A 14,507-nucleotide genomic window follows, 5' to 3' on the forward strand; every position below is an offset into this window, starting at 1 on the left:
AACATGTACACTCTTCCCGATAAAGGTTTGAAATATTGCAATTATAGAGAATATAATCATAACGGCGTTTAAACGTACTTAATTTAATTAACTAAAAGCCGTTACTAATTACTAGTAGTGTTTTGTTATACAAATTAATGTAATTTATTGCTTAAAGCATTCCGGCATGCCTGTAAAATTACAATAATGTACATTACGTTAACCAATTTATGCCTAGCCTCTAGAAAAAAGGCCTTGCCAAACAGCGTAGACCCAGATGAGACGCCGCATGATACGGCGTCTCATCAGGGTCTGCGCTGTTTGCTTAAAGGAATTTCAGTAAGAAATATTCTAAATATAGAAATAAATATACTAGACATCCCTAATTTTGGAAATACATGGATCCAATTTAGAAGGATGGGAGAGTCCACTAAGCATCAATGAGTTAATCTATAACAATGATTGCTATATGAGAATGATTATAATCAGCATACTTTCTGCAGATTTGAATGCACATATGTACATTATATGCACGTAGTTTGATGTATAAGACATAATAATTATTTTCCTGGGAAACATGGATTTAAAAACGACAAATTAGTAAATATGGTTACACATGACGAACATTTGTTATTCTAAACACAACATCTAGTCTTACATTGGCAAGTCGTATCTCGAAGTCAATCACATCCGCCATTTCCGCCTTAGCGCGTGAAGCGTTGGCACCGAACAAGATGGCGGTGTCCACTGCAAACTGCTCGTACGCCACGATGTGCGGGTCATCGCGACCCGACATGTAATAGTCACGTGACGACATTCCCAACTCCGCCTGGTCCAGCTTAATATGTTTAAGGTTGAACTTAGTGCTCCCGAAGATTTTTTTTTCGTGTTTCAAAATTAATATTTACATATGTGAAAATAGGGACACATTTCTTGACAAAAGTTAAAATTGTGATTTTTGTTCAAACACATATCAGATGCACAGGTTCTTGATTTTTTTTTGGTCCTTATATATAATAATAAAAGTTTATATGTGTCTTGTTCTGTGAAAGCTGGTCATAATGCATGTGCGTAGAGTGTCGTCCCAGATTAGCCTGTGCAGTTCGCACAGGCTAATCAGGGACGACACTTTCCGCTTTAATTGTATTTTCCGTTTAAAGGAAGTCCCTTTTTACCGAAAATATAGTTTAAGCGGAAAGTGTCGTCCCTGATTAGCCTTTGCGGACTGCACAGGCTAATCTGGGACGACACTTTACGCACATGCATTATGCCCAGTTTTCTCAGAACAAGACACATATATACGTATAAGGACCAACACATTTTGTTCAAGAACCTGTCATCAAATGCGTCAGAGTCATGTTTTCAGCATGATCTGTATTCGCCAATTGCATTTACACCACTCATGTGGTTAATGCCTGTGATTAATATTTTTTGGGGAAACGTTATTTTTCTAGCTTTTAAAGTTTAAACTCATGTAAGGAATACTTATCGGAAGACGAAGACTTCCCTTTTAAGTTCTAACGCATACAAATTAAATAAAGCCGTCAATATATTTTGGGAAGCACATGTCTTGCGACACATTGACACGCGAACGTAAAATGCAGGTACATACCTGTATGACATAAATGTCCGAGTTTTTATCGTCCGGCCCCACCCATTGGTCAATCAAAAGCTTGTTGTTATAGAGACGGAGCTTCGCTAAAAGGCCAATGAGATCAAAATCTTCGTTTCGCCAGTTGGTTCCCATGGTAACGGGCCAGCCTCCAAGGTCGTTTATTAAAGCTATAGCCGGCCCAAGATCGCGCTGGTCAATCATAGCTGAAGATGGACACAATGTACATGTACGTTGTTGAAAAACATAATTTAAATTATAGCAAAATGGGATATAGCGAAGCAATATTCTAATCTGTGTCCTTGTAAAAAGAAACGGCTTGCTTTTGTGGCATGTTATCACGAATGGTCTTAGCAAGATTTCTAATTGTTTAAAAATAATTAAACGAATAGTTCTAAACAAGTAAGGTTGTTGCTGTTCATGTACAGAACGATTTCGAAATTGCTATGTTTGTGATGTAGTTATTGAAGGTCGTGCCATGTAGTCAGGTGTGTATTGCCATTATTAAGCAGATACTAATATTTTTTATTTTATAAAGGCCATAATCCAAATCAGTAAATCTGGTTAAGAATTGTTGGAATCTGAGGTCCCAGAATCACAACAAGACCGTCTGAAAATGTGCTCAAAATTGTATGAAAATGGGTATCCCCCATAGATGACGTGGTATTTTTGCGCACACAAATCTGAGGAGTCGTTGCCCTTAATTTAAACTTTACAGCATATTAGATGGTTAACCCATTTATGCCTAGCCTCTAGAAAAAAGGCCTTGCCAAACAGCGCGGACCCAGATGAGACACCGCATGATGCGGCGTCTCATCAGGGTCTGCACTGTTTGCTTAAAGGAATTTTTGCAAGAAATATTCTAAATATAGAAATAAATATATTAGACATCCCTAATTTTGGAAATAAATTGATCTAATTTAGAAGGATGGGAGAGTCCACTATGCATAAATGGGTTAATGGATGCATCACCTACCCTCGTTTATACACGAAGCATACAGACGCTTTGCCTTGACCGTCCCCTCACTTTCACCCGGCAGTTCTGGCTCTTCTAATAATTCTGTGGAAATATAGATACGTCTCTATTTGAAAAAACAACAACAAAAACAGCTGTTCAATGTGTTTCAAATTGTGCAAGGGATGCCTGTAATATACGTTTTATACATATAAAAGATAAGACGCTAAATTAACAAAATCACCATGTGACTTTGCTGATTATATTTATTGATAGGCATGTGAGCTTGATATGAGACTGACACAGTACACGTGTGTAAAAATATCAGATAATTTTCAAAGCGTGAGTTATCATCCACACGTAGTTTAGGCTGGTGAACATAATTGAAGTGTTTACAATGTATCTACTACTATAAACATTATGAAATTGAGTTGCTAGAGGCGCTTTTAACCCTTTCAGTGCGGGAACCGAATTTTAAAGGCCTTTGCAAACAGTTTGGATCCAGATGAGACGCCACAGAACGTGGCGTCTCATCTGGATCCAAACTGTTTGCTATTCTGATAGTATTCTTTGATAAAAAATGAAGAAAATGCTTATTTTACAAATTCGGCAGACGACATTTTAGCAGACGACAAATTTCCCAGCATGCAAAGGGTTAAGCGACTCACCCTTCAAACATCATATCACGATTCTCTAAAAGATCAGCCCTCTTAAATAAATTCTTACGACTCTAAATACTATGAACTTTCACATTTAAGTAATCTCAAAGGTTACTCATTGAATTCATTATTAAAATGCACATGTAAACTCCATCGAATGACTATTGGTCATACACATCCAGATTAAATGCCCAAACCCTTAATATCAACAAATAGTTCGTACAATATTTCGAAAAATAAAGTTATCACGTACAAAAGCAATGTTCCTTATAGCAATAGACAAAATTTCAACGCTAGATGTGGTCAGGAACAATAGATTTTACAAGATACAAAATGCTTTGTTTTGCTGGACAATATATTAACACATGTTCGTGTTCCAAGTTAGTGTTCGTGTGTCGTATGAAATGATATCGTTCCGTGAAATTAAAATGGAATATATTGTGCCACAATAGATAAATTAAAGAGCATAAAGCATTTTGTATATCGTTAGATGAAAATCCCAAACTTAAACTACAATTCCAAAATATTCTCGAAGTTTACATTAAACTTCAACTTCAATATTGCGGACCGTCTATGTGCGCATAACGACCTTATCTAAAATCATTACCTGAAAGACGTATTTAAATCAACTCGGACCTCACCCGTTAACGACATACATATATAACATCGAAGGCTGCATAAATAGTCGTGAATAATCTCGCAGCTTCTTTAGAATTCCATATTTTCTAGACGCTTACTTTCTAACCGCATATCGAGATTATCTCGACGCCTATCCGTCAACTGCATATCGAGATTATCGCGACGCTTACTTTTCAACTGCATATCGAGATCATCTCAACGCTTACCTCTTAACTGCATATCGAGATCATCTCAACGCTTACCTCTTGACTGCATATCGAGATTATCTCGACGCTTACCTTTCAACTGCATATTGAGATCATTTCGACGCTTACTTTTCAACCGCATATCGAGATAATCTCGACGATTACCTTTCAACTGCATATCGAGATTATCTCGACGCTTACCTATAAACTGCATATTGAGATTATCTCGACATTTTTTTCCAACCGCATAGCGTGATTATCTCGACGCTAACCTTTTAATTGCATTTCGAGATCATCTCGACGCTTACATTTCAACTGCATATCGAGATTATAACGACGCTTACCTGTAAAATGCATATCGAGATTATCTCGACGCTTACCTCAAATGCATATTGAGATTATCTCGACGCTTACTTTCCAAACGCATAACGAGATTATCTCGAAGCTTACCTTTCAACTGCATATCGAGATCATTTTGACACTTGCTTTGCAACCGCATAGCTAGATTACCTCGACGCTTACATTTCAACTCCATATAGAGATTATCTCGACACTTACCTTTCAACTGCATATCGAGATTATTACGACGCTTACCTTTCAACTGCATATCGAGATTATCTCGAAGCTTCGAGAAGGTGTCGTAGCTGGACCGGTCCTCGGGTATCTCGTTCATGCGGTTCCAGGAACCGCAAGCGTAGTCGAAGAAGTTCTCGCACGGATCAATACTGTCGTTCATAGCTTCCATAAGCCGCACGGCTGTAACAATGATTTTGATTTGAAACAATTAACATTGTTTTTTTTCTACATATAATGACATACAACGTTTACAAAATATCAATGTTTGAACGGCATTGGAACAAAGGGCAATTACAGTTCATCTCCCTATACAAATACAGTTTCAGTGATACAAGAAGGCTCCGCATTCGTTACGAATCATTAATTTTTAAAACATTTGCATTAAAATTAACACGGTGACAGCAAACAACAACAAACCATCAGAAATACTAAAAACAAATCCATACACAATGTTTAAAATAAACAACATAACAACTGTTTAAGGCATTTATTCGATTTAACTGTGAAGTTGGGGTCCAATGGAAACATGGTTGGAATTTCGCTTGTTTTATGTATGCGATCACTTGATATTTCTCTGTTGGAAATCATCGTTTCGTATGTACCGTTCGTACACAGCACTGGTCTATGAAACTGTGTTCATATGAAGTTTTTTATAAACTTTTGTCAACGTATTCAACTACTGCGGATTGTTACTAAAAACTATCGCAAAACAAAAAAAGGAAAAAATAAATATAACGCACCGGCTTTTACACAATCTTGTGTAAGGCACAGAGTTTCAGTTTTCTTGTCATCCTGACGCACCGAGTTGCTTGCTGGTGGATACTCGGTGATGGTTATCGTCTTTACTGCAGAATAGACAAACGTAATGCATTTAAAACATTATAAAACAAGGCTTTTGTATAGGATTATTATTATTATTATTATTATTATTGCGCAAATAAAACACACCGTTTTCTAGTCTTAATGACTACATTTCCTAAGCTTCATACAACTCATGCCAGACGTCAAAACTGGTTTTTCTTCTTATATGAATATCATTTCAATAACGAAGACGTTACAGAGTTACGGATCGGAGCATGCCAATCTATTGTAATATAAATGGTGATTTGGACCCCGTCCACCGAATATGCGACCACAAGGGTCTCGATCCCAGACACATGCATGTATCAAAAGTTATAAAGATATATCAATAGGTTACTGAGTTGAGCTATTACTAGCTAAACGAAAACTTTCTAGCTTTTGTCAGTAACTTAGACATTTACTTGACTCAATGCATCCTACACGCACTCTTAAGCAAGGGTTTGTTAGAGGGTATGTGTGCAGTCTAATTTCAATTTCTAAATCGATTCAGAGAAAACAATCTGTTTTTTTTTCCAGTACCAGTCATTTGACCTCGGTCCCACCAAAAAACCCCATATAATCCGACGCGAGGTCTGCTGTACCATAGCAGGGTCTATTTAAGTGGTTGTTGTCCATATATAACTGTCATTTATCACGTTTAACGAATTTGATGGCAAACCATTACTCATTCTTATTTAAAAAAAACACTAAAGTTTGTTTTGCATTGTTTGTAAACAATACATGCACATAATGATAAACATGTTTCAAAAGTAAAAGACATGCATACAATGGAAATACATTACTAGAATTAATTAATCATTTAGTATCTAGTATTATTCTTCAACGATAGTACCGTAACTTAAATGTGTCGTTCAGTGATTTGTAAAATTAGCTCCGCTGCACCACTTACTTGTTTCGATATTCGGTCTCATGACTAACACAATCACGAGTGCTGCGCTGATGCCGATAAAAATAAGGGCAATGAACAACAAAACAATCTCCAGTGTCGTTCGCCCACAGCATGGTCGACCCTGGTGGGAATTTGGCCTGAAAAAAGACAGCCAATCAGTCGTCGTCCTTTAAAACAACATACTTTGATCTAGATTGTTTTCAACGATTTATTGACAATTCAACAATATAACAGTTACAAGGCCCTTGAAACATTCATATGTAAATTTGCAAGCATTCACTTCATTATATTCCATTTCTTATACTTTATTATATTGAATAAACGTAAGCTATAGTTTATGATGATTTGATAAGACCTGATAAAAAACAACAACCCATTTGAAATAAATACTTGCAAATACGAGATAATAGAACACACGTTTCAGTTGTTTCAACTTGTTTACAAACGTTATTCCTTCTTTTATTTCCACACATTCTTAACCGAATACATGCAAAGAAGACTAAGTAAGTTTTATTTTTTTTGCATTTGACGAAAAAGGCCTTTATTAGATTACATAAACCAACTATACCAAATTATCATCGACCCCTCAGAAGAAATATAGAGATTGACAGAGGTACGAAAGCGTGCTTATTGCTATGATTGTGCGGCCAGACACCTGATGCTTGATGTAATTAGGTTAATGGGTTAATCCATATAATCGGTGTTGTGCCGATAATTGGCAACTGGCCTCGTAAATGAGATTACTAGCATATTCTAGGTCAACCGTGATGGTGAAGTCAGTGCATGTTTTGTATCAAGCGCGGATTAGAAACGCCCTGGTTAACATCTCAATGTCTATTAAACCTGGTATACATGGTATACAAAACCTTTTGGATTTGTAACCATGCCTTCTAAGGTTAAATACTGTACAACGTTGTACATAACTTTTTATACAACAAGTCCGTCAAACAAAAAGCCATGGCTTTCTAAAAAAACAAACATGTTGTTAATTATTTTCCGTCCTACTGTCAATTGTTGTTCTTGTTACAATAAACCAAAATATTTATAGCATATGCACATACTTAATGACGCATTAAACTAAACATTTCAAAGGGCAATTTCATTTTATTAATAGATCTTATTAAAGGCATTGCCTTTGTCAATTCACCAGTGGCACGCCGGGTATGCGAATACTTCGTTTACGGATGGCACTTCACTTACAGAGAACAACAAACGCCACGCGCGAGAGGTGAGTTCTTCAGCTTTTTTGTATTTATGTTCTGTTTATTTGGTTTTTAGACACAGAACATTGTTTGGGTGATTAATGGTATAGCACTTCGTATTGCGAAGAAAGAAATTCGCGGAAAAACGGTGAATTATTTAAAAAAAAACGATAAAATTTCATCGATAATCAGCATGAATTGAATGATCAGTACATATTTAAACAAAATAAACATACTTGGAAATAAATCAAGAACGTGCTTACTATTCGAAATAAAAGATCAATATATCCAGTAATGTTACAACATGTTACATTTTAGTTTACTAATGTATTTGAGAAAATTCAAATGTTTTAAGAGTCGCATGCACATTTTTCATCTGCACTTCGTTTACCGATCATCTAAAAAACAATGGCACTTCGTTTTCTGACATCTAGACACTTTTTTCCAGATATAACACACTCGTATTTTTTAAATCAAGAATGCAGAATTCGCTGTGGAATACTGTTAAAGTAAGCAGGCAATAAATAAAAATGTGTGTACTTAGTACGCAAATAAAAAACGAATAACCGAAGCATGTTCTTATCCCTTTGAAATATGATTATGATTTGGTATAAATGTGAAAGATAAATGTTAAACAAATTGGATATGTCTAATGAGTAAAATCTATATGACCATATATTTTAAATTACGTTCTAAGCGGTTGATCTAAAGCATTTATCTTTATGTCCAAATGAAGGTACTAAGGCTTTTTTCTTTTATATTAGATAGCATGTCATGAATAATCACTCTGCTTAAACTGCCTCTCAGAGATTAATATCAGCAGCGATGCAGGTTCGAAATTCTATTGGAACTTTTTGGCTCAATGCCAATAAACGAAAATAGCAATAAAAGAACGGGCGGGGTTGATTTAATCACACGATAGTGGTGTAAAAATTATGCATATCCGTCTTTTTTTAATATAAACACAACACATGCTGCATATGAAGTTCTATCCAATATAGCACCCTAAACTTCGTTTGTGTGGGTATACTAAGTACTGACTCCATAATATGACATTTAAACATTTTATGTACGCATTCCTTTTTTTTCCAGAATCAGTTGATTTTACGATTTAATTTTAACCGTGATTCTTAAAACTCAACCAATACAGTGATTTAGGGTCAGGTGAATCGCACTTCGAGCAAACGTTAGCGTTGCGTAAAGGGAAGTGCTCCCTATAAGCAGGGCTCAAAATACAGGGAGTTTTACCATTCTCTTTTTAATTTTGTTGCTACGCATAAGTATCGTCTTGATGATACGATTCAAATAAGCACAACCGACATAGGATTTTATGAAGAACAAATGTGTATTTGCGTCATAAAGACCCCTTCACTACCGTTATCTAGAGCCCTGCTATAAGTAAAATTAAACACGATTGTGTTGATTCGCATTATCCGTACACATTTATATAATAATAAATATTATCTTATTTGAAAATTGCAATTATAATAAACATAGTATAAATTAATAGTCATGTGATTTTTGAAAAATATATTTTAAAAATGTTTCGTATGAATAGCCATTATATAAATAAATGCATTTGAGGTAGAAGATAAAACTCAGTTATTAGAGTGCCCGCTTTGTTGAAAGTCTCCGTAATCTGAAGTGCCCTTTATCGGTAAACAAAGTGACTGCAACTTTATGTATGCCACCTATTACAAAATGTACTATCTTTGTTTATATTTCATTGAATGCTATCAAAATTTCAGTATTTGAAGCACAGTGATTACTCTACATGCTGGAATAGCAAAAAATTTCTTTCAATAATTCTAAGTAGTTTTATTTTGTTAAAATGTTTACTGTTCATCCAGTTTATGCTGTTTTCCGATCAAATTTTCTATTTTTTGGGCAAAACTGTTCCATTCTTCCGTGAAATTGTGTATTCCCAATACAAAAGGATACACCATTTATCAACTCGACCATGTGTCTTGTCTTAAAAACTAATCTTTAGGATATAACTTTAAATAAAACAGAGGAACTTACCTCTAGCGCGTGGCGTTTGTTGTTCTCTGTTAGTGAAGTGCCATCCGTAAACGAAGTATTCGCATACCCGGCGTGAGTGGTGTATCCTTTACTAATATGTTATTGGCCAGAATGTGTATTTCTTGAACTATGACGAGATTGAATTTATGTCAGAATCCTTTATTAATTACTGAGTAACATGTAAAATGAGAACACGTAGACCAGTGAGATGTTCGGATGTTATTTAGCCGATTTAAACCCCAATATGTTTTGAATTGGTCGTTCCATTGCATTGAGCCCGGTTTTACTTGAATACGTTTTTTTCTTTTATTTGTACGTGTTTTGTGTGATAGATTTATTTGCCTTGTCACTCGTCGCACACTAGAGACTAAGATCTGTTTGCGATTATTCTACTGCTCAAGCTTTGTGTATTTTCTCCGCGCTTTTTGAAAACCGGACTTAATGCGTGATGCTTGTGCGTTATTAACGCCCTAGAATAGCATGTAAAGTCCACACAGGCTAATAAGAGAGGACACTTTGCGTCATTATAAGACAGGACACTTTGCGTCATTATAAGAGAGGACACTTTGCGTCATTATAAGAGAGGACACTTTGCGTCATTTTAAAAGAGGACACTTTGCCTCATTTTAAGAGAGGACACTTTGCGTCATTGTAAGAGAGGACACTTTGCGTCATTTACGTTAAGAAGATACTTCATTTAAACAAACCGAAAGTGTCGTCTTTGATAGCCTGTGCGCATCGCATTAGGCCATGTTTTCCTAGAGATAAAAGCTGAAAGTGTCGTCTTTGATAGCCTGTGCGCATCGCATTAGGCCATGTTTTCCTAGAGATAAAAGCCGAAAGTGTCGTCTTTCATAGCCTGTGCGCATCGCATTAGGCCATGTTTTCCTAGAGATAAAAGCCGAAAGTGTCGTCTTTCATAGCCTGTGCGCATCGCATTAGGCCATGTTTTCCTAGAGATAAAAGCCGAAAGTGTCGTCTTTGATAGCCTGTGCGCATCGCATTAGGCCATGTTTTCCTAGAGATAAAAGCCGAAAGTGTCGTCTTTGATAGCCTGTGCGCATCGCATTAGGCCATGTTTTCCTAGAGATAAAAGCCGAAAGTGTCGTCTTTGACAGCCTGTGCGCATCGCATTAGGCCATGTTTTCCTAGAGATAAAAGCCGAAGGTGTCGTCTTTGATAGCCTGTGTGCATCGCATTAGACCATGTTTTCCTAGAGATAAAAGCCGAAAGTGTCGTCTTTGACAGCCTGTGCGCATCGCATTAGGCCATGTTTTCCTAGAGATAAAAGCCGAAAGTGTCGTCTTTGACAGCCTGTGCGCATCGCATTAGGCCATGTTTTCCTAGAGCAAGGCTTACATTTATTGTAAACTGGGCATGTATGCAACGTTATCGGAGCGATTCAACCATACTATGCAGCAGCGATTCGCTAAGAAATAGTAAATTTAATACCACTCAATCTAATGCAATTCGCTGTGGCGTAGTGGAAAAGGTGTCCGCTTGGGAAGTTCGATGCCAGCTGTTGGAGCGTTTTTTTAGATTTCCCCCATAGGCACCAAATACTGGTTCTAGGCCAAGGAAACGGATTCGAGAGCGTTTTAAATAAGCCTTTCGCTTTCGTTGCTAATTGGCTTTAATGAATAGGTTAAAACTAAACTAACGTCTGCATAAGTATACTATATATTTATGAAGTCTTATGTGGGACGGTTATATTTAATTATTAATCTATATGATTATTTTGTAAAATCATAATAATTTGTATAATATCTGGTTTTTAAACGGAAAATATTTGGCATTGCGTGCTGAATATTCGTGATGATGGATGAGTACATTCATATAAACAAAGAAAGCTCGTAATCATTCTTCTTACAGTATTTTGATGGGACAATTAAAACTACGTTAAATATGACACGATACAAATTTTGTTCAATTGCGGCCGTGTCAGTCCGTGTGTAAATTCAAATAGCTAAATTTTGTGAAAACATAAAAAACTTTACTAAAACTAAAAATTGGCAAGACTAGGAAGACACATCTTGTGGGGTTGATGCATACGTTTCTAGTCTTTTGGATTGTGACGTCTGTATTATCAGTTAATTATACTCGGCCGTATTTCCGTTTTATCAGTCTTACATCTTAAACACGTGTTTGTTTTGTTATTGGATGCAATTTATTTCTATTGGATTATCATATGCAGCCATGGTTGAGTAATTAAATATTATGCCAGAAAATTGTTCGCACGTTCCAAGCCAAGCTTCACGGCGAACGTCTATTTGTATGATAAAGATGGGCGTCTCTAATAACCTTTGGCCTAGATATTGGATTTAACAGTTAGAGTCCGCCTAGTTGGAGTGCGCATAGACGAAAGTACACAACGGGTCTCATACGTGCAACATAGATACGGTCTTGTAAAATGAAGCGCATTTGATGCATGGCGTATTATACAACAGATACACGGGTTATTTACATTTGTACGGCAATATAAGGTTTGTGTATCAATATTCTGTGAGGAAAAACAATAACAATAGAAAAAAATAAATGTTCTTTAATATTATAAAAAAAATAATCCGCTATAATAATAATAACAATAATAATAATAATAATAATAATAAAAAAAAAAATAAAAAATAATAATAATAATAATATAATTGATACTACTACTACTACTACTTATAATAATAATACTGATGCATTAAATTATTGTTATTATTTTTTAAGCTCGGCATTTGTGAACATTGTCTGTATTTAACGCCTTTACTTACTCAAAAGTGATTACCGTCTCTCCATTGGCCAACATGTAATGTTTACTGTTTCCATTCATGGCTTCCTTTTCACTTTCCACATTTCCTTGAATAACTCTAGATGCTGAAAACAGAAGACATCACTTTAACCCATTTATGCCTAGTGGACTCTCCCATCCTTCTAAATTGGATCAATTTATTTCAAAAATTGAGGATGGTTAGTATATTTATTTCTATATTTAGAATATTTCTTACAGAAACTCCTTTAAGCAAACAGCGCAGACCCTGATGAGACGCCGCATCATGCGGCGTCTCATCTGGGTCTACGCTGTTTGTCAAGTCCTTTTTTCTAGATGCTAGGCATAAATGGGTTAAAATAACATAGATACTCAAAATCAACGAATGCTTCGCAAACTTGTTCGTAAAATAAATTACACACATACAAAACTAGTGTTCCGTGTAGAAAAAGCCAATATGTAAAAGCTATATGTGGTATGATAACATAGATGTCGCGAGTTACAAAATGCTCGGTTTTATTTTTGTTTGTAGCACATATTCCATATTTATTTCCTGCAGCGATATCTGTTCATACGACGCACGAACATTTACTTGGTACATGAACATGTGTTCAATGTATTGTCCAACAAAAAAGAGCATCTGCATCTTGTTAAAACTATGTTACTAGATCACATCTAGGGTTGACATTTTGGCTATTTCTATAATGAACATTGATTTTGTTATTTGAAAACTTTATTTTTCGAAATATTGTACTATTACCTCTACTTGTTCTCTTCTACTTCTAAGATTACAACAACCCCAACGCAATCGGTACCAAAATGATGCTCACCATCATAAACAACAACATTAACTTTAACAACTTATAACAACAAAAACACATGATACTTATATTACTTACAAAAATGATTAAATAACGTTATATCATTCTGATGAAAAACAACAACAACCCATAACAAACCTTTTCTACAAACAATCCAATTAAATATACCTTTTCCCATGTTCAAAAACACATTTCATTCAAAATATCCATTAACAGTAACCTTTCACACAAACTATAACACATATAAAGAATATGGAAACTTCTTTGTTAGAAGCACATAGTTAATTAATTTCTTGCTTTGTTTTCAATAGTCACCACAAATGGGAAAGCCCGTATAAATGAGACATCGGAGCAATGTATCCGTATTCCGCAGTTTAAGCTGACACATACTGTCTGAGAAGTGATATTAGGAAGCCTAACAACAACAGCAACACTACAAGGACATTGCACGGCAATGTTATCATCTAAGATCAGTGAATGTTTTATTAAGCTGGAACGTCCCGATGAATTGAATATATGTGTGTGTTTTAATGACGTGTATTCTTTTTGTTTGTATCTACATGTATATATATTAATGAAAGTGGTCACTTACTGTATATAACAGTATATATACAAATATTTAATACAAAACTAGCGGGTTTAATAAAAATTTCTCATCTGATAATCTTAAAGGGTTTCACTACGCAAACACCATCTGCAGATGTATTGCCGAATCTCTCACATCTGTGTAGCTGCATTTCTGCAAAATACACAGTTATTATGAATAGTGTCTGAAACCCTCAAAATCTAGTTGTCATATGGGTTTTATACTATGAAACCCTCAATCCTGTAGTTTCCATATGGGTTTTTATACCCTGAAAGCGTCAATACCGTTGTTGTCTTATGTGTTTTTAACCTACATTCCTTGTGACATTTATATGCAGTATTGTTCCTATGACTACAGAAAGATTGGGTCAAATGTTAATATTTTTATTTAGAAATGGAAACATGCTATAATGACTTAATTTATATCAACTACATAAATCTATATAGATTAAACGAGCATTTAAAATTAAGTTAAAGTGGTCTTATGTAGATTTTTCTTATTCTAGTTATGAACATATTTTGGAAAGATTTAAATGATGTTATGTTGTTATAAAACAATATATTTTTCAGAGAAACAAGTACGATTTTTAGTCTCAAACAGGATCCTGTAAAAGTAAAATCAACGATTCAATTCAACAGTTGGAAAGAGGGTACTAGTACTTCACAGTGATATCTGCAGCTCGCTTTTTCCTTTTGATATTATTTGTAAAAGTATTTTGTGAAAATTACAAATGATGAATGATTGACTTGTACTATTTTACAAATAA

The 14,507-nt window shown here is 35.3% G+C and overlaps 1 protein-coding gene across 5 annotated transcripts in view; it reads right to left on the reverse strand.

Annotated features, from left to right (window-relative positions):
* The window catches only part of LOC127832024 (neprilysin-4-like), a 73,386-nt gene that overhangs the window by 17,496 nt on the left and 41,383 nt on the right, over nt 1–14,507 (reverse strand). For 3 of the 5 annotated variants that reach the window (XM_052357161.1, XM_052357160.1, XM_052357159.1), the window contains exons 2-8: nt 12,339–12,441; nt 6,356–6,492; nt 5,346–5,450; nt 4,624–4,785; nt 2,568–2,651; nt 1,592–1,797; nt 638–817 (exon numbers count right to left, since the gene is read on the reverse strand). In XM_052357161.1, the coding sequence (XP_052213121.1) occupies nt 638–817; nt 1,592–1,797; nt 2,568–2,651; nt 4,624–4,785; nt 5,346–5,450; nt 6,356–6,492; nt 12,339–12,397 (933 nt within the window). In that variant the 5' untranslated portion in view covers nt 12,398–12,441. Of the gene's footprint in view, nt 1–637; nt 818–1,591; nt 1,798–2,567; nt 2,652–4,194; nt 4,215–4,587; nt 4,604–4,623; nt 4,786–5,345; nt 5,451–6,355; nt 6,493–12,338; nt 12,442–14,507 lie in introns of those variants that run through there. The other 2 variants (XM_052357162.1, XM_052357163.1) reach the window with 2 other exon arrangements.

This window comes from Dreissena polymorpha, chromosome 5, assembly GCF_020536995.1.
Source record: "Dreissena polymorpha isolate Duluth1 chromosome 5, UMN_Dpol_1.0, whole genome shotgun sequence".
NCBI lineage: Eukaryota > Metazoa > Mollusca > Bivalvia > Myida > Dreissenidae > Dreissena > Dreissena polymorpha.